Source organism: Balaenoptera physalus, assembly GCF_965194825.1.
Source record: "Balaenoptera physalus genome assembly, chromosome: 7".
NCBI classification, from domain to species: Eukaryota; Metazoa; Chordata; class Mammalia; order Artiodactyla; family Balaenopteridae; genus Balaenoptera; species Balaenoptera physalus.
Window position 1 is genome coordinate 55,663,784 of NC_138886.1, and position 27,334 is coordinate 55,691,117.

Consider the following 27,334-nt stretch of genomic DNA (forward strand, 5'->3'; position numbering starts at 1 on the left):
GTTATATGGATCTCCAGTGATTTTGGCATACTTAGTGAATACAATTTAATAAATACTTATTAAGCACCTACTTATTAAGCACCTACTGTGTTCCAAACACCATACAAGGAAATTGGAATAAGAAGATAGGATGAGCATCAGAAAAAAAAGAACTGTGCCTTACAAGGAAGGCTGAACTAAATGGAAAAGTTTGATACAGCGTGGAAATTCAACTGACAGGTCCACTATCCATAATCCTTTACCTTTAAGGTCTCTTAGTTTAGGAAAAATCAAATGTGTGATCCAGTCATTGCAATGCAGTATGTAAGTGCAACAATGAAGAAGATGATGCGAAAACATTAGAGTGCAGTAATTCTGCTGAGGGTTTAAATTAATCAGAGAAAACCACAACTAAAAGATGACATTTCAACTACTGATTAATAGTTCACCAGATGGACAAGAGGAAGGGCATTCCATGAGGAGGATGACAAGGACAACAGGATAAGCAGGGTTGTAAGTGAATGATGTTACCACAGAACAAACGGAATAATACTGAGTTCTGTGTGCCATGTTAGTGAGTTCAGACATTATTCATTAGACAGTGTGCAGGTGGGATATTAGAGGCTTTATCCATGGGATAATGGTGAGACTCATATTTTAGGAAGATAGCTCTACTTTTGGTGGAGAACAGCAGTTCTCAAAGTTTGGGGACCTCTGGTACACCCTTTAGGGAGTTTGTGAGGTCAAAAGTATTTTTATAATAATACTAAGATGTTATACCCCTTTTTCACTCTCATTTTACACGTACAATGGAATACTACTCAGCCTTAAAAAATAATGAAATTTTGCCATTTGCAGCAACATGGATGGACTTAGAGGGTATTGTGCTGAGTGAAATAAGTCAGAGAAAGACAAATACTGTATGATACCACTTATATGTAGAATCTAAAAAATACAACAAACTAGTAAATATAACAAAAAAAGAAGCAGACTCACAGATATAGAGAACAAACTAGTGGTTACCAGTAGGGAGGGGCAATATAGGGATGGAGGAATGGGAGGTACAAACCATTGGGTATAAGATAGGCCAGCAGTCCCCAACCTTTTTGGCACCAGGGACCGATTTCGTGGAAGACAGTTCTTCCACGGTGGGGGGAGGGCAGTGGATGGTTCAGGTGGTAATGGGAGCAATGGTGGGGATGGTTCAGGCAGTAACGCTAGTGGTGGGGAATGATGGGGAGCGGCAGATGAAGCTTCACTCGCTCACCTGCTGCTCACCTCCTGCTGTGTGGCCCGGTTCCTAACAGGCTGCGGACCGGTACTGGTCTGCAGCCCAGGAGTTAGGGCCCTTTGAGATAGGCTACAAGGATGTATTGTTCAACGTGGGGAATATAGCCAGTATTTTGTAATAACTGTAAATGAAGTATAACCTTTAAAAATTGTATAAAAATTTTTTTAAAAAACCACTCACAGAAAATGTCTTCTATTAAACCAACATTAAAGAAACTTACAAAAATGTAAAACATACTACTCTAAATACAAAATTTTTTGTTTTGGAAAATAGTTATTTTTTTATAAAAATGTTACTTACGCTAACATTACTGGGTTTATACTTTTACATTTCCTTAATTTTGAAATCTGATATGGTAAGTATTGGTAAATACAACCCACATAAACGAAAGCTTTGGGGGCACTTCAATAACTTTTAAGAATATAGGGGACTTCAAAAGTTTTGAGAACTAGAGGTATAGAGGGTACATTGTATTAAGAAGAGGCTAACAGCAGAGAGAAGACTAGTTAGGCAACTTTTGCAGGAATCTAGGTCATTGATTTTCAAACCCTTTGTGTATATATACCCATTAAAAGAATTATCAAAAACTATATTCTTTCTGGCACATTTTTAAATTGATAGCTAATTTTTTCCTTTGTAAATTTAAATGGTTGTAAATAATATATTTTATAAAGTATTGTAAATAATGACATTGAAGTATGGTACATCAGTCTTTTAGATGTATACAAGGAAATCCAGACACCAAAGCAATTTGATACCCATTGTCACCCACTTAAAAATGTATAGGAACAGACTTTCTTCTTGATAGAAACTTTGCATTATTCCTTTTTCTTCTGAAAATTATATTTCCACTTCCCATCTCAAAATTTTGCATAATGTATTATATTTTGTACTTGGAAAATCTTTTGATTACCTATCTCCATTGTAACCAAAATACATATATAAATTTAAATTAATTTTAAAATTTCCTATGACCACAAAAAAAGTATTCACTTTTTTCTTCTAGATTAAGTTATCATTGAAGTTACTGCCAGGATGCAATTTCCAAAGCAATATAAATGAATTACTAATTTGGATAATTCTTTAAAATTTTTTATTGGAGACATTTCTTTTAAAAAAAATTTTTTTTAACATCTTTATTGGAGTATAATTGCTTTACAATGCAATGTTAGTTTCTGCTTTATAACAAAGTGAATCAGCTATACGTATACATATATCCCCATATCCCCTCCCTCTTGCGTTGGAGACATTTCTTAATAAATGTAGCTTTTCTTCCCCCTCCAACTAGTCCATATATGCTTAGATAAATATTATTTACTTTTATAATGGGACCAGATTCAACATAAATTCTAATTTTATTTCTGTATTTGTAAACATGGAGAAAACTTTTTTGTATAAATAAGGAGATGGGAAAGGAAGGAGTTTTGTCGTAACAATGTCACTCATTTCTGCAACTCCTTCTGATACGTACGTAGCAAAACAGTATATAGTGATCTACCAGTAAAATTTGTTAGCTGGCAATTTCATTAGATCCATTCTTTTTTCAGTTTCATTGAAAACGAAGAATTAAACCCACTTGATTTTCAAAAGTGGATTTACTACCCAATCATTAGAGTCATTCATTTTCTGTTTCTGGGAAGTATACCAAAAATCTTTTAAAATTAGTTCAAATTATGATATTACTCTCATTTAGAGGCATCTTGTTTAAACTGATACATTCATAAAACAGAATATTGTTAGTTTCAATACAGTAGTTTTTAATAACATCTTTTATCACGTTTTAAATATGTGATTTAAATATGGCAAACCCTTGCGCTGCCTCAAAGATTGAGTCACTTAATGAAGAGTGTCCTTCGTTACAATCTGTTTGGCAATGCCAGGCCTCATAAACAAATACACTTAATTTCCAACAGAAAAGGTCTTACTTCATTTTCAATTCAAGTAAGTATATTAATGTTATGAAATATTATTTTTAAAAAACAGATATAAATTGCAGAACACATGTGCCAGAGGCATGTTTACAGTGAAGCTAACAAAGCATATCCACCAGAGTGCCTTCCTTTCAAGATTCCTTCTTTTCTAATTTTAAATATTCGCTTTCACACCTCATTTTATATTCTTTGTCATAAAGAAAGCCCCTAAAACTTTGGGCCCAGTATTTCTCCCTGCATATCTGGAAAGATTAACCACAAGGTCAGTCAGGATAAGCTTAAGATGATATATATCTAGTATAATTAATTTCATAATTAAGTTATGAAAAGATAAACCACTTCTCATTACTTATTTTCTAATAAATAATACAGAATAAAATATAGTTAAGATTATAATTTATGAAGTAAGGCATATGGTAAAAGGCCTGTTATTCCTTCATGTAAATGTTTTGGGGAGATTGAACTCTGATGTTTGACTTTGGGGAATCACTAATAAGCTTGTATAAAAATCAGAACATTTTCATCATGGTCAAAATTTTCTTATGTATTTAATGAAAAAAGAAAGCTATATACTGCTAAAAACTAATCAGATGGAGAGTTGGCATATAGTTTTATTTTTATATTAGCAAGTAAAAATATTAAATGTTTTATATAATGAAATGAGGTTAACTAATTTTTATATAAATATTTCAGAATGAGTTGATAGAATAGATTTTAGCTAACTTATTGAATAACAAACACTAAATCTATAGTCTGAAAGAAATCACATAATTTTTATCCATAGGATTTAGCCATCATATCTTTAAAAAAATAGTTTCACTTAAAAGAATCATTGTCATCTATATTGCTTTTATTGTTCAAAAGTGCTCTTTGTTTAGCTAACAGCATGTCCTGCGGGTTGGTATTAAGAAGAACTGCAGGGAAAATGCTTCTGCTAACGTATTTTTTTTAATTGTTCAGGCAGGGTTTTGGACTCATGGAGAATCCTTATACTGTTCTTGCTATAGAGCCCCTTGGAAAATCTTTGTATATTCTTGGGCTTACTCTTCACCTGGTTTGAAGATCTCTGTACTAGTCATGAGATAAGGATCTAACCTAAGACTGTAATAGCGGTATTGGTTAGGAGACTGATTTGAGACATTTTTAAGACATACTTTAAAGGGACTTAGTGGCTCAGTAGACTTGGGAGTGAAAGATGAGTCAAAAATAATTCTTAAGATTTCCAGTTTGGGGAGTTAGATAGATTGTGATGCCATTCATTGCATAGAGAAAATAAAATAATCAGCAAGTGTTAGAGAGGTGGGGATGGAGTTCTTTTTGCCTGTGTGGAACTTTAATATGGAAATGTTCAGTAAGTCTGAAACACAAAAGAAAGGTCAAAGATAGGGTGGTTATAAATTTGGGAGACTGTAGTATATAAGTGAATGATACTACCTAAGGGAAATTCTTTTACAGAAAGGAAGAGATCTGGTGATGGAACCTTCAGGGAAAGGTTAACACAGGAAATGAACCTCTCCACAAAAGCAGAATAGAAAGAAAACAGTTTCATTACTGAATAAGCAGTAATCCAGAAAGTAATGTGCATCATAAGCAATCTGCTAAGAGATTACAAAAACAGAAAGAAATCTCACCCTTTTATAAAATGGCCAAACAGATTCAACCCGTTACATACATGTTCTCAGGATAAACAATAACTACTCCTCAAGTAAGAGGACTTGACAGTACCATCTGTCGCACATTGTTCATCCTAAATTCACTTAGTAATAGGAGTGCCCATCTGTGTTAGCTAACTGGCTTTATCCAAAGGAAAAAAAACTTCTCATATGTTTATGATAGGAGATAGTTTTGCAACTTGAAGGATGCACCTGCCCAAGTTAGGCTCCTGCCCTACCACTGAAACTGGGAGGTAAGGGCATGATATTCCTTAATGATTACATTCCAAAGAGGTGGTTCCCAGGTTCTTGAGAAAGACATTGCTGTATGTAAACCTGGCAAGAGGCTTTTAAGCAAAAGCTTTTAAAAAGATTTTTACATAAATTTCAAAGAGACAGAGAATTCACAATTGTGAATTTTCTAAAGTAAATGCTCTAAGAAAAGAGGAGAGTCTTTTCTCTCCTTTTCCACGTGGATGGTTTTTTTTTTTTTTACTTTGTATTTATCCTTACATAAGTAATGGGAAAGAGAAAAACAGCCTTGGAGATGAAGGGGGAAATTACAAAGAGTGCTTTCATGAGAGCCAAAGCAAGAGAATATTTTTCAAGGGTTGAGGGAGTAGTACTGTCTTCAAGGAGGTTATATTCCATTTGTGGGATAAAACTGGCACATATTTTAAAATAACATAAATATGTAACTTTAAAAAAAAACTAAATATAAAAAGAATATAACATTACATGGTTAATTATATAATATAGACTATAAGTACTGTAGAATTTCAGTAGCATGAGGTCATTATGACCTTAAGTAGTCAGAGGAGGATTTCTGGAAGTTGGATTTTGAAGGAGAGGTTCATCTTATGTAATTCATATTTTAAATCTCAGTCTAAAACAGATCTCCATTGCAATTCTCTGTAATAGGATAAATTTAGCAGTGGAACCATGATATTCATAATCCATTGGCCAAAATTCTCAGTTGGGTAGTGTTGATACTTGAGTAGAGGATGACACCATTTTCCCCTATGACTTTCTATTTTCTGTGCTCCCTCTCATAATCACCCCCTTTCAGATTAACAGGTTATTTCTCTTATATGTTAGTAGCTTCAAGTCTTCTCCAGCTTAAAAGGCACTTTTTCTCTAGGATACTTATCTGGATTCATTTTAAGCTTAACTTGGAAAGATCAGCTTTTTTTCAGTTCTTGGAAGGTACTTTGCAGTTAACCCTGATGCTACTGAGACAAAAATTAATTTTTTTGGATTTTAGTTATCTTTGTGTTTTGGAGGTTCCCAAGACCACCCTCAGGTTTGATGATTCACTAGGAGGACTCACTCATAGGACCCAGCATACAGTCATAAGCATGGCTATGACTCATTATAGGGAAAGGATGCAAAGCAAAATCAGCAAAGGGAAAAGGCGTCTGGGAGAACACCTGGAAGAAACCAAGCACAAGTTTCTAAGTGTCCGCTCCGAGTAAAGTCATATGGGACACACTTAATTCCCCCCCAGCAATAAATTGTGACAACATGTGTGAAATGTCATCTACTAAGGAAGCTCATTAGAGACTCAGTGCCCCCAGTTTTTATTGGGACTGGCCATGTAGACATTCTCTGCCTGGCACATTACCAAGATTCTAGACTCATCTGTTTGCAGAAATGGTTTAGGTACAGTGAGCCACTTTTATTATCATTTAGGGAATTGTGGAAACCCTCCTGAAATCTAAGATCCCAGGTACCAGTCAAGTGTCAACATTGCAAACAGCCTTTTTGAAGATGGCAGCCTCAGGCCTGCTGTGTTAACCCTTTTCTCTACAGCTTGGTTTTTTTTTAATCCAATGATTTGCAGATAAAATCAAGAATTGACACATCAAGTAACTGTCTTTTAAATATACTACAGGTATGCACCAGAATCACTGACAGAGAGCAAGTTTTCTGTGGCCTCAGATGTTTGGAGCTTTGGAGTGGTTCTGTATGAACTTTTCACATATATTGAGAAGAGTAAAAGCCCACCAGCGGTCAGTGTGCTTTTTATTTACTCTCAAGTTTTTTTTTAACATGAGAAAAGCTTTTTCCAAAGAATAATAGTAAGCTTAGGGTTATTTTAGAGCTCCTATTGCTTATTTGTAAGACAGCAACCAACAAAAATAATCCCAAACTTACTCATTAAATTAACTTGATGTTTTAAAAAGTGGGGATTGGAGTACTATTTAGTATATTCTCTTAATATTATCTTTAGTAAATCCGATAAACTCATTCATTCCAGGAATTATTGTAAAAGTTAAACCTTTTAAAGTAATATTTTTTCTGCTCATTGTATAATTTTAATATAGGAAAGTATAAAAAAGAAAATAAAAATAATCTCTAATTCAACTACTCAGAGATAACCACTTTAATACTGTGGTATGTTTTCTTACAGGCTTCTTTTAATTTTATATGTAAAAGTGAAATTTTATTAAAAAGATTTCTTTTATAACAGGTCATACTGTACAGTTTGCTGTCCTGCTTTTTCATTACATATTATAGCATGGATATTTTCCTATATTAGTCAATATTTACTGCAAATATGACTTCTAATTCCTTGGTAGCATTTCATCATAAGGATATAATTTCTGGACAATCATTTTCCATTTTTCAGTCTTTTAAGTAACACTTCATTGAACATAGTGCACATCCTTATATATATTTATGTTCATCTCTGATTGTCATCTTAGAGTAAAAGTATAATTATAGGTGAAACGTTATGAACTCTTTTATAGGATTTTCATTATTTCAAAATGCTTTCCAGGAAAGCTGTACCAGATTAGACTCTCAGTAGCTGTGCATAGGGGTATACGTTTTATCATTTGCCAGTGTTGACTATTATATTTCTACACAGTTTTGCCAAATTGATGGGAGAGAAGTTGTACCTATTTGATTTGAATTTGCATTTCTGCTATTAGTGTGATTGAATACATATTTATTGGGTGTTGGGGTGAGTCTGTGCGTGTGTGCATTGTATCCTCATGTACTTTGCCCATTTTTATATTGGTAATTTTTCTTACCAGTATATAAGAGCTCTCTATGTTTAAATAAATGATGTGTTCATTGTAAATACTTCTCTAGCTTATGGTTCAGACTTTAATTTTATGAATTTTAAGCATAGAACTTTTTCTCTCCATTGCGTTTATGCTTATTCATTCTGTATTTTCTTTTTATTATGTCTTCTTTTACATTCAGCTTTTTATTTCAGCTGAAATGTAATATGATGTGTTAAAACAAAGTAAGTCTGTTTTTAGTTCACTGGTTTTGAATCCTTCTCAGGGAATTTGTGCTGAGTATGTTACAGTTATGGAAATGGCATTATAGACGTTCCACATTTAACAATCTTTTCTGAACTGTGACTGAAAACGAAGTTTTTGAAGTTAAAATAGTCTGTTTTTAAAATGTTTCAAGGTAAGGAAACATACAGGATTTTTCCCATTTACTGGAAGAAGTTGAGAAAGAATTCTGATTCAAATTAAATGTACCAAAAATGTGTCATTGAAAAGTGGGTTTGTGTTTCAGGAATTTATGCGTATGATTGGCAATGACAAACAAGGACAGATGATTGTGTTTCATTTGATAGAACTCCTGAAGAATAATGGAAGATTACCAAGACCAGATGGATGCCCAGATGAGGTAACAAAAAAATTTTTTTAGCCACAGTAATCATGCATTTTCTTTCTCTCTTTACCCAAGGATTTCAGGTCAGTTTATGTAATTTAATTTGCTGAGGTTGTAGAAAAATAGCATAATCATGACTGTGGATATAGGTATATCCATGACACATGCCTGTACAGGCAAATTAAGTGGGAGTTCTGAATTTATGTCTTCACCAATTAAAAGATGGCACTTTGTGTTCATTGTAATTTTGGTTTATTTTCCCTTTTACAGATTTATGTAATCATGACAGAATGCTGGAACAATAATGTAAACCAACGCCCCTCTTTCAGAGACCTAGCTCTTCGAGTTGATCAAATAAGAGACAGCATGGCTGGATGAAAGAAATGAACTTCACTCTGAGACCAAAATAGACTTACAGAACAAAGTGTTATATTTCACATTACTGTGGACTGTTATTACATATATCATTATTATGTATATCATGACTTTAGCCAGCAAAAGTGTGGAAATATCTGCTCAGAGCTTTCAAAGTTTAGTGAGTTTTTCTTCATGAGGACACCAGCCAAAGACATTGATGAAAAGTCCTTAGCAAAGAGTTTTGTAAAAAGTTTTGTGAACCTAATCAGTCAGTTAATATCACCTTTCTTTGGCAAAAGAAGAAAATTAGACTTTTTTCAACTCAGAATTATGAGAGATGAAAAAATTGTAAATGTTAAATATGCACAGAATACGTATGTACAGTTTTTACCACAGTGAATGTATAATACCTTGGCATCTTGTGTGATGTTTTACACAAGGGCTGGTATTCATAAATAATGTTTTCTAATTTTTCCATAGTTGATCTATAATAACTTCACTGTACAAATTAAGATGCTCAGATAATTGAATAAGCACCTTTGTGTCCTTGTTCATCTATATCACTGGCCAGCAATATAAGCAGGTGTATACTTTTAGCTTGTTGTTCTATGTACTGTAAATATTTTTCAAAGCAAAGGGAACAAATGTTTAGTTTTATTTGTATAGGGAATTTCCCTGACTCTAAAGAATACATTTTGAAATGGAACAAGTTTACAAAGATATAACACAATCTATTTTCTCATTTGTCTCCCTTGTATCTGTTTGTGGCGAGTATGTTTTTTAAATAGAACTATCTCCAGGTTTTTCTAAGACTACAGTGAACAGTTTTCTTTTAAAATTTTGAGATTACAAATGCCAGGAATATTGTCATCCCTTGAGCTACTGGCTGCCAATAAGACTCTTCAATCCCTGGGACCTATAGTCATGGATTAAATTTAAGTGTTAAGCCATAAAATAGATTGTTTTTCATATATATAAGCCTATTAAGATGCACAGTGGGTTAGGAATTTTTTTCTAAAGAATGTATATTTTAGGGATTTCAGAAATCTATTGCCATTATAAAAGAGATTTTCTTTTGTTAGATTCTTACATACAAGGGAGAAATGAAAGTAAATTGGTAAAAAAAAAAAAAAGTATGCTTGTTAATTTTATTCAAGAATGCCAGTAGAAAATTCATAATGTCTTGAAGAAAAATCAGCATTTTTCAACTAAGTATACAGGGTCATTTGTTACTGTTGTCGTTTGTTTTAGTGCTACTCCATTTTAGACACCATACCTAAAATATGGTGGGGTTTTTTGTCTGTGTGTTATTTATACAAAGTTTAAAATACTTGGCATTTTGGTTAAAAAGAAAATAGTTTCTTTATTTTCAATGCTGTACGCTTTTTTTTTTTTTAACTTGAACTTAAGACTTTTGATTATCTTTCTATTTTTTGGAGCTGGTTTTAAAATGAATATTATATAAGAAAAAAATGCCTCACATATAAAGTTTGAGTTTTTTGTTGGAAGGGAAGAAATGCTTTTTATGCTATCTTTAAAGCATTTTACCAAATAGTAGTTACCAAATGCACAAATCATCTAAAATGATAATATATTAGATTTTAAAAGATTTCTAGTAAACATTATATTTTGATGAAAGTTGAATATAATTTTTGTTTAATTTGTAAAGACTCCTCCAGGATCTGTGTATGTAATGCATTTAAGAGATCTTCTGTCCTGCTACTTTTCATGTCAAAAGTAGCATATCATATAATATGTTTGATTGCAGATTTTTGCACTAAAACTTAAGTACCTAAAAGTAGATTCTTAAAGGTTGATAACATTTTGTTTATAAAAACAAGGATGTTAACTAGGTTTCTTTTTTAAAAGTTTTTCTTTTAATGTTTCCATTTTTAGTTTTAGGAGAAAAATCCCACATAAACATCTTAAGTTTTTAGAATGGGATGACTGCCTTATTGTAAAATTCTAAGTTTTCAAGAGAATTATTATTTATTGAGGGTTTGTGATGTTTTAAATTTTGATTCTGACCATACATAAAAGGAAATTAACCATGCAGCTGTTTAGTTGGTTCTGCACAAGACACAGGTAAGTCAGTATTGTACCAGTTAATGCCAAAATGTTTCTTCAAAGTAATACGCTTCAGAAATGAGGGTAAAGATTTTCTTAAAATTCTGTAATTCTGTAAATATTCCAGTATTTTAGGTTACACAGTCTTTATATAAATAATTCCCTATATCCATGGCTACCTGCTTTGGGAAATAGTCACTTTTTCATGTTATTTATATATGCTGCCAGTAGCACTATAATTTGCTTTGGAAGAGTACTTTCTTACAACCCAAGACTTCTGCTTTAAAGTCAAGTGAAATTTTTATCAAAACCGTAACTTCTGATATTTAAATTTTATTTAAAGAGTTTTGTTATAGAGTAGACTTTAGAAAATACCTACAGTTCTATACCTGGGGAGCCATTCTCTTTGGGGTGGCATGATGTGGTCAGATTGAGACTGTATTATTTTCTTCATTGTGCCTTTAGCATGTTCCCACAAAACTGAAATACTCATGTAATAAATATTCAGAAGTTATTTTCTTTTGTATTGTCACCTAACCAAGGAACTGCAGGTACACACACTGATTTAGAGATGTGTAGAGAAAGACTTTTATAAAGTAAACTTACCTTTCAGTTTAAAAGAAATGCTTCCTAAGAGTGCTATCAACTACTTTGTGCTGTTTATGAACACTGCTATATCCACCCTAGGTCTGGTATGTAAATTATTTCTAATGAAAGTTTCTCTAATTTTCCAGTACAACTTACTAAAGATCTTTAATCTCCTATATTAGAATAGATAATAACAGTAAGTCAGCAGAATTATCCAAACAAAAGACAGGGTTATATGAGATAATCTTCATTTATTTAAGAAAAAAAAAAGTATAAATATCAGAAAATACTTTATATTGACACCCTGATTTGGGTTGGTTGTACTTAATTTCAAGATAACTAGCTGCTAACTGTTTTACGATACTGACAGTAACCTTAGAGAGATTTCAGAATGACAGAGAATTTTTAAACTTTCACATTAATCAAATTCATATAATCATATCACATTATATACCTAAATATTAAAATTACCAATTTTGTTTTACTTTATTACAGTATGTTCTTCATAGGTTAAGAAATTAACTTCTACCGTGCTTATGCCAGATGGCATTGCTTAGTGCAGGCCCTAAATATTGTTCTTTTCCAGTCTTACAAATTTATAAGGAAAAGCCTTATCCCCAGCTGAAACACCAATCGTTACTAATATGTTTTTAAAAGTTTTTAATTATCATTTTCCATTATAAGGCCTTTCTTTGCATAGCAAATTGCTTAACATCTTATTTTGAACTGGAACAGATTTATAAAATGAGATCATTAAAATAGCTTCTAGGAGTCCCTGTTCCAGTTATCCATATTCTTAGTTTTTGTGAATATGTGTTATGTTTTTAATACCTGTACTAGGAAGCACTCCTATAGATGCTATTTATTGGGGTCAAGCAAGTCAACTTTGAGCAGTGTGAACAGACAGTAGCATAGCTTTTAAGTCTGACAACAGGTAAATAGCATTAATAAACAGAACAAGGTGGTAAGGAAAAGGCATATAGCAGGATTTTATAGAGACAGCAGGCAGCTGGAAAGGCAACTTAACCAGTTGCAGATGATAAGCAGAACAAGTACACTAAAAACACAAATGAAAGTATGCAATAGAAAGGTTTGTTCATCAATTATCCTTTCAAGAACATAGTTGAAAATGTTTAGGTGCTTTTCACACGCAAAAAAGATAATTAAGTATTTTTAGTGAAAAAGTTTAGGGTGTTTCAAACGCTTGGAATATATGTGAATCTCAGAGCATGAATTTTCTAGTAGCATGGAGTATAAGCTTGTGAGTTGCAATTTATTTACTGAAACTAAAAACGTTAGAGATTAAGAAAGTCATAGGTACTAAAGAAAATGGAAATAAAATGAGAAAGATAAACCTACACTCAATTATGAAAATATCTACTTGAAATTTTTTTCAACTTTAACAACTTTGAAATACACGATACTTTCTTCTTCTGCAATAATAGTTTTGTTGAAGGTTGCTGTAATGAACCTTTGTAACTATCCCAAATTGTAAGTATATAAGAACAAAATTTATTTTATGTCCTTACATTTAGGATGTTGGATTAATTTTGGTTGGAGAGGAATGAAAAGAAAGTTTGCAGAATCAAACACTTCATCTTGATTCTTAAGAGCAAATAACTGAATTCTCCAACAGTACTGATTAAAATACTTTTAATCTGCATAACCAAGGTAGCCTAAGCCCTTGAGTGCAAGCTGCAGGTAGCGAAGATCTAAATGACAAATTTGAAGTAGTTTGTGTCAAATGATAGCACTTATTGTCTACTGTTCACAAAGCATTTTAAAAACAAAGTAATAGTCACTGTTTCCCACAAATTCTGCCAGAATATTGTTTCTTTTCTTCTTTCTTTCTTTTAAAAAGTGTTTTAATCCTTGTTTCTATCAGTAATTTGAGGATAGTGTGAATCCCATGGTACCACTTCTTTTCCTTCCTGTTACTAGTTTTGTAACATTATATTGCAGCTTATTGAATAGAAATTCTTGATAATATAGTAAAGGTATTGGTGACAAAAAAAAAAATGAAACAAAGTCTTACCTTTTTATTGAAGGACTTTGAGAAATGTTGAAGTTGAATTCTAAAACTCTGAGTATACCATTATAATTTTTTAAGGTGGCCCAGTTTACTTCCAAAGCTACTATTACAGAGGAAGAAATTTCCAAAAGTTGAGACTACCATAGAGGACAATCTTTTTCCTAAAAATGATTTGGAAATCTGAGACCTAAGGAACAATGAGTGTGGTGATGGGAAAAGGGAATTTCTAAATTTCTGTCAGATCTCAGATTAAACTCGCATTTAATGGGAATTTTTTTCTAACATCTTGAATTTCTCATTTTAGGATTACTATGATAAATGTAGAAGGTTAGAGTGTGGATAGCTCAGTCAAATGCCAACTACTATGGGTCTAGTAATTATCTAGGTCATTTTCTTATAGTTGCTCCAACGTGGCCACTTAAGGGTCAGATTCTTAGTAGAGTCATTTTTCTTTTCTAAACTTAAAAAAAAAAAAAATGACCATATCCACATTGTATACCACTTCAGACCTTCCTACATATGCACTCACTTACCAATGCTGACAAATGCAAGCTCCCTATGACTTTCAAGATGCATCAGATAATTCATGTTAATGGTTGTAGTAATGAAGCCATCACCTCTTGATAAAATCCTAAATCCCATTCACATATTGAGAATAAAGAGTAGATAGTGCAGTTGTGGATATAGACAAAGGAATCCTGGGTAATCTTATGGGAGGGTTAATCCTGAAGGTATTTCACCTTAGAATTCCCTGTTAAGTAAACATTCAGACAAAACCAAGAGATTTAAACTTTCAGTTCTGCTGCAGCTTTGAGGATATGAGCCCTAATCATGGTGTTTTCAGGGAATCTAGTTTGGTGTGGCCCCAAATGATCTCAAATATAAAGGATCCATAGAAAGGATATCTTGGGCCTGGGCCTAATATGAGAGTTGGGGTTTCATGTATTCTCTTTAGAGCATGCTTTTTCAGCAGAGGTGATATCAACTCTTGGGGTGAGTACTGATGAAAAGCCTCATTCTTTTTATGTATAAAGCACAGAAATACAGTACATAAATAGGTATGCAATGATATGAAAATTTCATGGTGAAACAGATTAGGAGAAAATGTCTAAAAACCTCCTTCCAAGGATGGGGGATAATGCAAAGAAAGTAGAGAAACACTGCTCTTAAGTGTACTCATGTGGACATGGGCCAAACCAGCACTAACTCAGAAGTGACTTCAGTAAGAGAGGGAAGATATGTCAGTGTGAGGACACTGAGAGTATTAGATCTTTTTGTTTTTAATTTATTTACTATTTTTATTTATTTTATTTTTTTTGGCTGTGTTGGGTTTTCATTGCTGCACACGGGCTTTCTCTAGTTGCAGCGAGTGGGGGCTACTCTTCTTTGCAGTGCGTGGGCTTCTCATTGCAGTAGCTTCTCTTGTTTTGGAGCACAGGCTCTAGGTGTGCGGGCTTCAGTAGTTGTAGCACGCAGGCTCAGTAGTTGTGGCTCACAGGATCTAGAGCACAGGCTCAGTAGTTGTGGCACACAGGCTTAGTTGCTCCGGGACATGTGGGATCTTCCCAGACCAGGGCTCGAACCCACGTCCCCTGCTTTGACAGGCGGATTCTTAACCACTGTGCCACCAGGGAAGCCCTGAGAGTATTAGCTCTTTAAGCAAATATTCTAAATAGTGTATCTAAACTAAAAAAAAAAAATTAGTTAATATGTAATCTTTTTAAAAAGTCATCCAATTTTAATCTCTCTAGAATTTAAGGACTTTCCTTAACAGATACAAAAATTAAGTTTTGGGCTTCCGTGGTGGCGCAGCGGTTGAGAATTTGCCTGCCAATGCAGGGGACATGGGTTCGAGCCCTGGTCTGGGAAGATCCCACATGCTGCGGAGCAACTAGGCCCGTGAGCCACAACTACTGAGCCTGCACGTCTGGAGCCTGTGCTCCACAACAAGAGAGGCTGCGATAGTGAGAGGCCCGCGCATCACGATGAAGAGTGGCCCCCGCTTGCCGCAACTATAGAAAGCCCTCGCACAGAAACGAAGACCCAAGACAGCCAAAATAAATAAATAAGTAAATAAATAAATAAATCCTTAAAAAAAAATAAAGTCTTCAGTGGAGATACATCCCTGAGTACCATTCTGTTGTCTTGTTTTTACATTTCACAATAAATCAATAAGACACAATAATCTTCTCAAAAAACTTAGGGTGTTTTAATGATATGCAGTGTATTAGCAATTTTTCTTCTTGATCATAAAAGGTGATAAGAAAGATACTAAAACCATGGCATATTACTGTATATTACAGTCAAAGGAAAATTTCCACAGAAATAGTAAAGAAACTAACAATACCAAATGAAGATCATATCTGTGCTATGAAATTACCCAGTCAAGGCATTCATCTTTGAAAAATGCTACAGCTTTTATTTTTTCCCTTTTATTGTATCCATCTTAATGGGTGTGACATTGTTTAGCATTGTGGTTTTCATTTACATTTCACTAATGATTAATGATGTTAAGCATCTTTTAATATGCAATTTTATTGGCCATTCTTTTAATCTTTGGAGAAATGTTTAAGTAAGTCCTTTGCCCATTTTAAAATTAGGTTCGTTTTTTGTTAAGCTGTAGAAGTTCTTTCTATATTCTGGATATTAACCCCTTATATATATAATTTGCAAATATTTTTCCCATTCTGCGGGTTGCCATTTTATTCTGTTGATTGTATCCTCTTATGCACAAAAGTTTTTAATTTTGATAATTCCAATTTATCTACTTTTACTGTCATATTCAAGAAATCATTGCCAAATCCACTGTTAGAAGAAAACATTGAGAAAAAACTTCAAAAGTGTTTTATGGCTTTAACTCTTGACATTTAGGTCTTTGATCCATTTTGGGTTAATTTTTCTGTATGTTGAAAGGTAAGGGTCCATTTTTTGGCATGTATATTTCTAGTTTTCCCAGTGCCACTGCTTGAAAAGAGTGTCCTTCTCCCATTGAATGATCTTGGGGGTACCCTTGTTGAAAACTGTTTGACTATATACATTAGTGATTATTTCTGAGCTTTCTGTTTTATGCCATTAGTCTTTATGTTTGTCTTTATGCCAGTACCACACTGTTTTGTTTACTGTAGGTTTTGTAGTAAGTTTTTTTAATTAATTAATTTATTTATTTATTTATTTATGGCTGTGTTGGGTCTTCGTTTCTGTGCGAGGGCTTTCTCTAGTTGCGGCAAGTGGGGGCCACTCTTCATCGCAGTGCGCGGGCCTCTCACTATCGTGGCCTCTCTTGTTGCAGAGCACAGGCTCCAGACGTGCAGGCTCAGCAGTTGTGGCTCATGGGCCTAGTTGCTCCGCAGCATGTGGGATCTTCCCAGACCAGGGCTCGAACCCGTGTCCCTTGCATTGGCAGGCAGATTCTCAACCACTGTGCCACCAGGGAAGCCCTTGTAGGTAAGTTTTGAAATCAGGAAGTGTGAGACCTCCAATTTTGTTCTTTTTAAAAAATTGTTTTGGCTATTTGGTGTCCTTTGAGATTGCATATGAATTTTAGGATGGACTTTTCTATTTCTGCAAAAAAAAATCATTGGGATTTTGATAGGGATTGCATTAAATCTGTAGATTGTACTTAGGATAGGGGTAGTATCCTCCTACATAGATTACCTCATTTTATCCACACAACTCTGAGGTAGGTACTATTATTTTTCTAATTTTAAGTATGTAGACACTGAAATTTAGCAAGATACAAATTTCCAAGTCCCACGTGTAGAAAGAAGGGATGTTGGAATTTGAATTTAGGCAGTCTGAGTCCAATGCCAGAGTTATAACCACTTCACTGTGCAGCCTTTCACAGCTTTGGCAGCATGCATATAAAGCAGCAATAAACTAGATAAGCTTTCTGCAGTGATCCGTGATTGTATTTCCCAGGTGGCAAGATGACAGAATCAATCATTTCAGTTCCTGGTGAAAATTATTTGAATATATTTTTGGTTGTACTCTCACATCCTATCCTCCAAAAAAAAAAAGAATTTAAGTGCACGACAATTTGATAAAATGTAGAAAAGTAAGTCTTTGTAGAAGGAGCAATGTAAGGGATAATAATACCTTTTGCTAGATGACAAGAGAAAGTTGAAAGTGAATGAACTTAAAAAAAAAAAAGCTTTGGGAGGTACACTATGACTGTGAGCTGAACAGGAAGAAGCAGGTGTAGCAGATGCCAGGACGGCGCACACAAGGTCTCCGGGACCCAGGGTACCAGCACCCAGGGCAAAAGCAGTGACTTCATAGGAGCCTGGGCCAGATGTACCTGCTGGTATTGGATGGTCTCCTGGGGAGACAGGGGGTGTCTGTGGCTCTCTCTGGGGTCATAAAAGCTGGTGGTGGAAATATTTGGGGAGAGTTCATGTACTGGAACTCTTGCTGGAGGCAGATATTTTGCTTGGGTCTATAACACCAAGACCTGGCCCCACTCAACAGCCTGTAGGCTCTAGTGCTGGGATGCATCAGGCCAAACAACCAACAGGGCAGGAGCACAGCCCCACCCATTAGCAGACAGGCTGCCTAAAAACTTCCTGAGCCCACCTCAGACATGGCCACCTCTAGACATGGCCCCTGACATGGCCCAGCCCAGCAGAGGGCCAAGACCCAGCTCTATCCACCAGTGGGCAGGCATCAGCCCGTCCCACCAGGAAGCCTTCACAAGCCTCTATACCAGACTCATCTGCCAGGGGGCAGACAGCAGAAGCAAGAAAACTGCAACCCTGCAGCCTGTGGAACTGAGTATGAAAACACAGGTCAGAACCTACCCTGGGACCAGGTGGTCCCTCACCCTTGGGCAACAAGAGTGGAATCAACTGCTAGGACACACAGGACATCCCCTACAGAGGGCCACTTATTCAAGGTTGAGAAACATAACTAACCTTCCATATACATAAGAATACAAATATAAATTTAGACAATGAGACAACAGAGGAATATGTTCCAGATGAAGGAACAAGATAAAACCCCAAAGCAACAACTAAGTAACATGGAGATAGGCAATATACCCAAAAGAACTTAGAATAATGATCGTAAAGATGATCCAAGAACACAAAAAAGAATGGATGCACAGAGCAAGAAGTTACAAGAAGTTTTTAACAGAAAATATAAAGAACAAAAAGATGAACAATACAATAACTAAAATGAAAAATATACTAGAAGGAATCAGTAGCAGACTAACTGAGGCAGAACAATGCATAAGTGAGATGGAAGAGAGAATGGTGGAAATCACTGCATGGAACAGAATACAGAAAAAAGAATGAAAAGAAATGAGGATGGTCTAAGAGACCTCTGGGATAACAAATGCACCAACATTCATATTATAGGGGTCCCAGAAGGAGAAAAGAGAGAGACGACCTGAGAAAATATTTGACGAGATAATAGCTGAAAACTTCCCTAACGTGGGAAAGGAAACAGTCACCCAAATTCAGGAAGCACAGAGAGTCCCACACAGGATTAATGCAAGGAGGAACACGCCGAGAGTAATCAAATTGACAAAAATTATAGACAAAAAAAAAATTCAACAAATAACAGACAAAGGAACTCCCATAGGTTATCAGCTGATTTCTCAGCAGAAACTCTGCAGGCCAGAAGGGAGTGGCACAATATATTTAAAGTGATGAAAGGGAAGAACCTATAACCAAGAATACTCTACCCAGCAAGGGTCTCATTCAGATTCTAAGGAAATCAAAAGCTTTACAGACAAACAAAAGCTAAGAGAATTTATCACCACCAGACCAGCTTTGCAACAAATACTAAAGGAACTTCTCTAGGGGGAAAAGAAAAGGCCACAACTAGAAACAAGAAACCTATGAATGGGAAACCTCACCGGTAAAGGCAAACATACAGTAAAGGTAGGAAATCAGCTGCACACAAATATATCAAAATGAGCAATAGTGAGAAGAGGAGAGCACAAATGCAAGATATTGGAAATGCATTTGAAATTAAAAGACCAGCAACTTAAAACAATCTTGCTTATATATAGACTGCTATATCAAAACCTCAGGTTAACTGCAAACTACAGTTTGCAAACCTGAAAATCTACAACATATACACAAAAAAGAAAAAGGAATCCAAACCCACAATAAAGATAGTCATCAAATCACAAGGGGGAAAAAAATCACAAGGGAAGAGAACAAAAAAGGAAGGGAAAGAAAGGCCTACAAAAACAAATCCAAAACAATTAACAAAATGGCAATAAGAACATACATATCGATAATTACCTTAAACGTAAACAGATTAAATGCTCCAACCAAAAGACACTGACTGGCTGAATGGATACAAAAACAACACCCATATGTGTGCTGTCTACAAGAGACCCACTTCAGATCCAGGGACACATACAGACTGAAAGTGAGGGGATGGAAAAAGATATTCCATGCAAATGGAAATCAAAAGAAAGCTGGATAGACTTTAAAATAATGTTACAAGAGGCAAGGAAGGACACTACAAAATGATCAAGGGATCAATCCAAAAAGAAGATATAACAATTGTAAATATATATGCACCCAACATAGGAGCACCTCAACATATGAGGTAAATACTAACAGCCATAAAGGGAGGAATCAATAGTAACACAATAATAGTGGAGGACTTTAACACTCCACTTATATCAATGGACAGATCATCCAGACAGAAATCAATAAGGAAAAACAGGCCTTAAATGACACATTAGACCAGATGGACTTAACTGATATTTATAGAGCATTCCATCCAAAAGCAGCAGAATACACATCTCAAGTGCACATGGAATATTCTCCAGGATTGATCACATGCTGGCCCACCAAGTGAGCCTTGGTAAATTTAAGAAAGTTGAAATCACATCAAGCATCTTTCCCGACCACAACACTATGAGATTAGAAGTCAACTACAAGAAAAAAATTGTAGAAAACCACAAGCACATAAAGGCTAAAAAATATGCTACTAAACAGTCAATGAATCACTAAAGAAATCAAAGAGGAAATCGAAAAAGTACCTAGAGGCAAATTAAAACAAAAGCACGATGATCCAAAACCTATGGGATGCAGCAAAAGCAGTTCTAAGATGAACTTTATAGCAATACAATCTTACCTTAGGAAACAAGAAAAATCTGAAATAAACGACCTAAACTTATACCTAAAGCAACTACAGAAAGAAGAACAAAAAACCCCAAGTTTAGTAGAATGAAAGAAATCATAAGGATCAGAGCAGAAATGAATGAAATAGAGACTAAGAAAACAATAGACAAGATCGATGAAACTAAAACCTGATTCTTTGAAAAGATAAACAAAATTGATAAACCTTCAGCCAGACTCATAAACTAAAAGAGGGAGAGGGCTCAAAGCAATAAAACTAGAAATGAAAAAGGAGAAGTTAGAGTGGACATCACAGAAACACAAAGGATCATAAGAGACTACTACAAGCAACTATATGCCAATAAAATGGACAACCTGGAAGAAAAGGACAAATTCCTAGAAAAGCACAACCTTCCAAGACTGAACCGGGAAGAAACAGAAAATATAAACAGACCAATCACAAGCACTGAAATTGAGACTGTGATTAAAAATCTTCCAACAAACAAAAGCCCAGGACCAGATGGCTTCACAGGTGAATTCTATCAAACATTTAGAGAAGAGCTAACACCTATCCTTCTCAAACTCTTCCAAAATATAGCAGAGGCAGGAACACGCCCAAACTCATTCTAAGAGGCCACCATCACCCTGATACCAAAACCAGACAAAGATGTCACAAAGAAAGAAAACTGCAGGCCAATATCACTGATGAACATAGATGCAAAAATCCTCAACAAAATACTAGCAAACAGAATCCAACAGCACGTTAAAAGGATCATACACCATGATCAAGTGGGGTTTATCCCAGGAATGCAAGGATTCTTCAATATATGCAAATCAATCAATATGATACACCATATTAACAAATTGAAGGAGAAAAACCATATGATCATCTCAATAGATGCAGAGAAAGCTTTCAACAAAATTCAACACCTATTTATGATAAAAATCCTCCAGAAAGTAGGCATAGAGGGAACTTACCTCGACATAATAAAGGCCATATATGACAAACCCACAGCCAACATCATTCTCAATGGTGAAAAACTGAAACCATTTCCTCCAAGGTCAGGAACAAGACAAAGTTGTCCACTCTCACCACTATTATTCAACATAGGTTTGGAAGTTTTAACCACAGCAATCAGAGAAGAAAAAGAAATAAAAGGAATCCAAATCAGAAAAGAAGAAGTAAAGCTGTCACTGTTTGCAGATGACATGATAGTATACATAGAGAATCCTAAAGATGCTACCAGAAAACTACTAGAGCTAATCAATGAATTTGGTAGAGTAGCAGGGTACAAAATTAATGCACAGAAATCTCTTGCATTCCTATACACTAATGATGAAAAATCTGAAAGAGAAATTAAGGGAACACTCACATCTACCACTGCAACAAAAATGATAAAATACCTAGGAATAAACCTACCCAAGGAGACAAAAGACCTGTAGGCAGAAAACTATAAGACACTGATGAAAGAAACTGAAGATGATACAAACAGATGTAGAGAATACCATGTTCTTGGATTGGAAGAATCAACATTGTGAAAATGACTATACTACTTAAAGCAATCTACAGATTCAGTGCAATCCCTACCAAACTACCAATGGCATTTTTCACAGAACTAGAACAAAAAATTTCACAATTTGTATGGAAACACAAAAGATCCCGAATAGCCAAAGCAATCTTGAGAAAGAAAACCAGAGCTGGAGGAATCAGGCTCCCTGACTTCACACTATACTACAAAGCCACAGTAATCAAGACAGTATGGTACTGGCACAAAAACAGAAATATAGATCAATGAAACAGGATAGAAAGCCCAGAGGTAAACCCACGCACATATGGTCACCTTATTTTTGATAAAGGAGGCAAGATTATACAATGGAGAAAACACAGCCTCTTCAATAAGTGGTGCTGGGAAAACTGGACAGCTGCATGTAAAAGAATGAAATTAGAACACTCCCTAACACCATACACAAAAATAAACTCAAAATGGATTAAAGACCTAAATGTACGGCCAGACACTATCAAACTCTTAGAGGAAAACATAGGCAGAACACTCTATGACATCAATCACAGCAAGATCCTTTTTGACCCACCTCCTAGAGAAATGGAAATAAAAACAAAAATGGGACCTAATGAAACTTAAAAGCTTTTGCACAGCAAAGGAAACCATAAACAAGAAGAAAAGACAACCCTCAGAATGGGAGAAAATATTTGCAAATGAAGCAACTGGCAAAGGATTAATCTCCAAAATTCACAAGCAGCTCATGCAGCTCAATATCAAAAAAACAAACAACCCAATCCAAAAGTGGGCAGAAGACCTAAATAGACATTTCTCCAAAGAAGGTATACAGATTGCCAACAAACACATGAAAGGACGCTCAACATCACTAATCATTAGAGAAATGCGAATCAAAACTACAATGAGGTATCACCTCACACCAGTCAGAATGGCCATCATCAAAAAATCTACAAACAATAAATGCTGGAGAGGGTGTGGAGAAAAGGGGACCCTCTTGCACTGTTGGTGGGAATGTAAATTGATACAGCCACTATGGAGAACACTATGGAGGTTCCTTAAAAAACTAAAAATAGAACTACCATATGACCCAGCAATCCCACTACTGGGCATATACCCTGAGAAAACCATAATTCAAAAAGAGTCATGTACCACAATGTTCATTGCAGCTCTATTTACAATAGCCAGGACATGGAAGCAACCTAAATGTCCATTGACAGATGAATGGATAATGAAGATGTGGCACATATATACAATGGAATATTACTCAGCCATAAAAAGAAACGAAATTGAGTTATTTGTAGTGAGGTGGGTGGACCTAGAGTCTGTCATACAGAATGAAGTAAGTCAGAAAGAGAAAAACAAATACCGTATGCTAACACATATGTATGGAATCTAAAAAAAAAAAAAAAAGGTCATGAAGAACCTAGGGGTAAGACGGGAATAAAGACGCAGACCTGCTAGAGAATGACTTGAGGATACAGGGAGGGGGAAGGGTAAGCTGGGACAAAGTGAGAGAGTGGCATGGAAATGTATACACTACCAAACGTAAAATAAGATAGCTAGTGGGAAGCAGCCACATAGCACAGGGAGATCAGCTCAGTGCTTTGTGACCACCTAGACGGGTGGGATAGGGAGGGTGGGACAGAGGGACACTCAAGAGGGAAGAGATATGGGGATATATGTATATGTATAACTGATTCACTTTGTTATAAAGCAGAAACTAACACACCATTGTAAAGCAATTATACTCCAATAAAGATGTTAAAAAAAAAAAAGTTGAATACCAGAATTTCCAAAAAAAAAAAAAAAAAAGACTTATTTAATAAAAGGCTATAGTAGTCAAGACAGTGTGATACTGACATAAGGATAAATATATAGATTAATGGAACAGAACAGAGTGTTAGTAATAAACCCACTTATATATATGGTCAATTGGTTTTTGTAAGACACGCCAAGGCGACTGGATAAAAGGATAGTCTTTACAAAAAGGTACTAGAACTACTGAGAAGCCATTTGGGAAAAGACAAAAAAACCTCACAAAAACGCAGCCTCTATTTTCACCTTACACAAAAATGAACTCAAATCACAGACCTTAAATACATGTTAAAACTATAAAACTTCTAGAAGAAAACTTGAGAGAATATCTTAACTTGGAAAAGGCGAAGATTTGTTAGATAGAAAATGCAAAATATCACCAATTATAAGAGAAATTTGATAAATGGAACTTCACCAAAATAAAAAACTTCTTCTCTTTTAAAGATTCTCTTAAGGAAATAAAAAAGCAAGACCGAGTGAGAGAAAAGATTTGCATCTCATATATCTGACAGAGGATTTGTATCAAGAATTTATAAAGGGGCTTCCCTGGTGGCACAGTGGTTAAGAATCCGCCTGCCAATGCAGGGGACACGGGTTCGAGCCCTGGTCTGGGAAGATCCCACATGCCGTGAAGCAACTAAGCCTGTGCGCCACAACCACTGAGCCTGTGCTCTAGAGCCCGTGAGCCACAACTACTGAAGCCCGTGCACCTAGAGCCCGTGCTCTGCAACAAGAGAAGCCACTGCAATGAGAAGCCCACGCACCACAACAAAGAGTAGCCCCAGCTTTCTGCAACTAGAGAAAAACCCACGCGCAGCAACGAAGACCCAACACAGCCAAAAATAAATAAAATAAAATTTAAAAAAAGAATTTATAAAGACCTCTTACAATTCATTAATAAAAAAACAGGCAAAAGAGTTGTACAAAAAATTCATAAAAGAAGTTATATGAATGATTTGTAAGTATATGAAAAGAAGCTCAACATCATTAGTCATCAGGAAAATGCAAATTAAAACCACAGTGAGATAGCACAACGCTCACACTAGAATAGCTAAAATTAAAAAGTGTGATAATACTAAGTGCTGGTGAGATGGAGCAACTGTAGCTCACTTTGGAAAACAATTTGACAATTTTTTATGAAGTTAAATTTATACTTACCGTATGCCCCAGCATTGCCACTCCTACATACTTACCCGAGAGAAATAAAATCATATGTCCACACTAAAACTTGTACATGAACATTCATAGCAGCTTTATTCCAAATACAATGAAATGCTATGAAAAAATTAAAAGGAACAAATTACTGGTTCATGCAACAGCACTGATGTATCTCAAAAACCTTATGCTAAGTGAAAATTAGGCAGACATTAGATTATGTACTGTATGACTCCATTTATATTTAATTCTACAACAGGAAAGACATCCATAGTGAGAGTGGTTACCTGGGCCAGGATTGACTGCAAACAGGCAAGCCACTACTACTCATTTGGAGTTTTCATTGAAGATAAAACCCATTTGCTACCATCCTTGCCCTGAACCAATTCAAATCCACTGTCAGGGGTTTTACTTTTCAAGTCCACCCAAGAAAGCAGAAACCACATCAGGTATTTTAACAGAAAATTTAATATATTCAAAAGTTAGACTCATATTAGAGGACTTAAAAGGAAAAAGTCAAACACTAAGGTAACACAAAGATAAAAAAATTTAGGAAGCAGTTACCATGCCTAAACAAAGGAAATAAATTTAGGTTATCGCAACCTAAAAGCTTGGCAAACAGGCACTCATGGAGCTCTGAGGAGAACGTTTTGCCAAGCTGGTGCTTGTGCCAGGAGGTTGGTGTAAGGTACCCACAGAGATGGGACTCAGACCTTTGAGAAAGGGTCACCAGTCAGCTGGTGTTGGTATCTCTGAGGGAAGGTGATAAAGCTGTTACGGAAGTTAAGGATAAAACAAAACACACTGCCACTACCAGTGTGCAGAAATGCGCTGGGTAATGCCGAAAGACTAGCACCCCACTGGGAGAACCTAACAGGAAGCCAGCTAGTAAAGGAAAAGCATGGTTTACAGAATCCAAGTCCCAGCATCACAAAGCAGAGTTAAGAATAGAAAATTTGGGGCTGAGAGTCAACACATTATTAACCAACACAGATGCCAAACAAAACAAAGTAGAGGCCAAATAAATGACCTCCAAACAAGAACATATGGATAATTTCTGCTCATGAACAAGATGCTGAACAAGACTAGACAAGACAAGATGCTAGAATTAAAATCTTCATCCAGCTCTACCACTAACTAGCAAGTAACTTAACATGAAGGAGCCTCAACAAGCTGCATAATATCAAGGTACCCCAGCTTTCAATCATTTTTTTTCTACTTCAGGATTGCTCTAAGGAGTCCATAAGGAATATATGAGTGTTCTATCCAAATGCACAAAATCACTGTTAGCACAATTATAAATATTAAAAGACAGGCACAAAGTCAAGAAGCAAATTAAATACACCCTAACATAAAAATTATTGAAGTGTGTAGGGAAGTATACAGCTATGCAGATAACAAATTTTCTAATTTAGACTTCTGATGTCTATATATTAGTAAGCTAATAAACTGCATTTTTATTCTTAAACAACAAGTACAGACCTATACTTCTTCAAACTGGTTCAAGTGAATAGGCAACTCTCAATGCAACATTGTCATCACACACCTAGCAGACTTACTCCACCACTCAGCCATGATATAATCTGTCATTTTGTATCAAAACGGGTGGTTCCCTATATTTAAAAAGATAACTGAATGTAGACTGTACCTTGGAACTGGTAAAAAAAATTCAAACATATTAATGCATTGTAAGTGTATATAATATAGATATAGATATGTGGAAAAGAACCTTTGTCCTAAGAAATAACAGAGCCAAATAGGAATTTAAAAATTTAATTGAAAAGAACATTACAGTACATATTTGGGAAAGAAACTAGAAAAAGATTTCAAATGATACTTACCCCCTAATTAATGGCAGAAAGTAGGAATTCCACTTTTGATTCTATATATAAACTTTGCTCTAATTTGTAGCATTAAACAATTTTCACATGTGGACATAAAGTGGAAAAACACACCAAAAACTTGTGTTATAACATCTATATTGAGATACGAAAGCACATAAATAGCAGAATTTCTACAATATTCATATAGTGACTCTATTACCAGTGGTTCTCAACCTTTAACCTACTTCGGAATGACCCAGAAGGCCTATAAAAACGCAGACCACTGAGCCCGATACCCAGAGTTTCTGATTCAGTAGATCTGAGGGAGGACCTTAGATCTATATTTCTAACAAGTTCCCAGGTGATGCTGACACTGCTAACCTGGTCAGCCCTCTATTCTGACCAA

The 27,334-nt window shown here is 35.2% G+C and overlaps 1 protein-coding gene across 14 annotated transcripts in view; it reads left to right on the plus strand.

The window, feature by feature from the left end:
* JAK2 (Janus kinase 2) overlaps positions 1 to 9,591 on the plus strand; it is a 244,896-nt gene extending 235,305 nt beyond the window's left edge. For 13 of the 14 annotated variants that reach the window (XM_082470856.1, XM_082470861.1, XM_082470860.1 and 10 more), the window contains 3 exons: positions 6,748 to 6,865; positions 8,394 to 8,507; positions 8,763 to 9,591. In XM_082470856.1, the coding sequence (XP_082326982.1) occupies positions 6,748 to 6,865; positions 8,394 to 8,507; positions 8,763 to 8,870 (340 nt within the window). In that variant the 3' untranslated portion in view covers positions 8,871 to 9,591. The remainder of the gene's footprint in view (positions 1 to 6,747; positions 6,866 to 8,393; positions 8,508 to 8,762) is intronic. The other variant, XM_082470857.1, reaches the window with a different exon arrangement.
* The last annotated feature ends 17,743 nt before the right edge of the window (positions 9,592 to 27,334 follow it).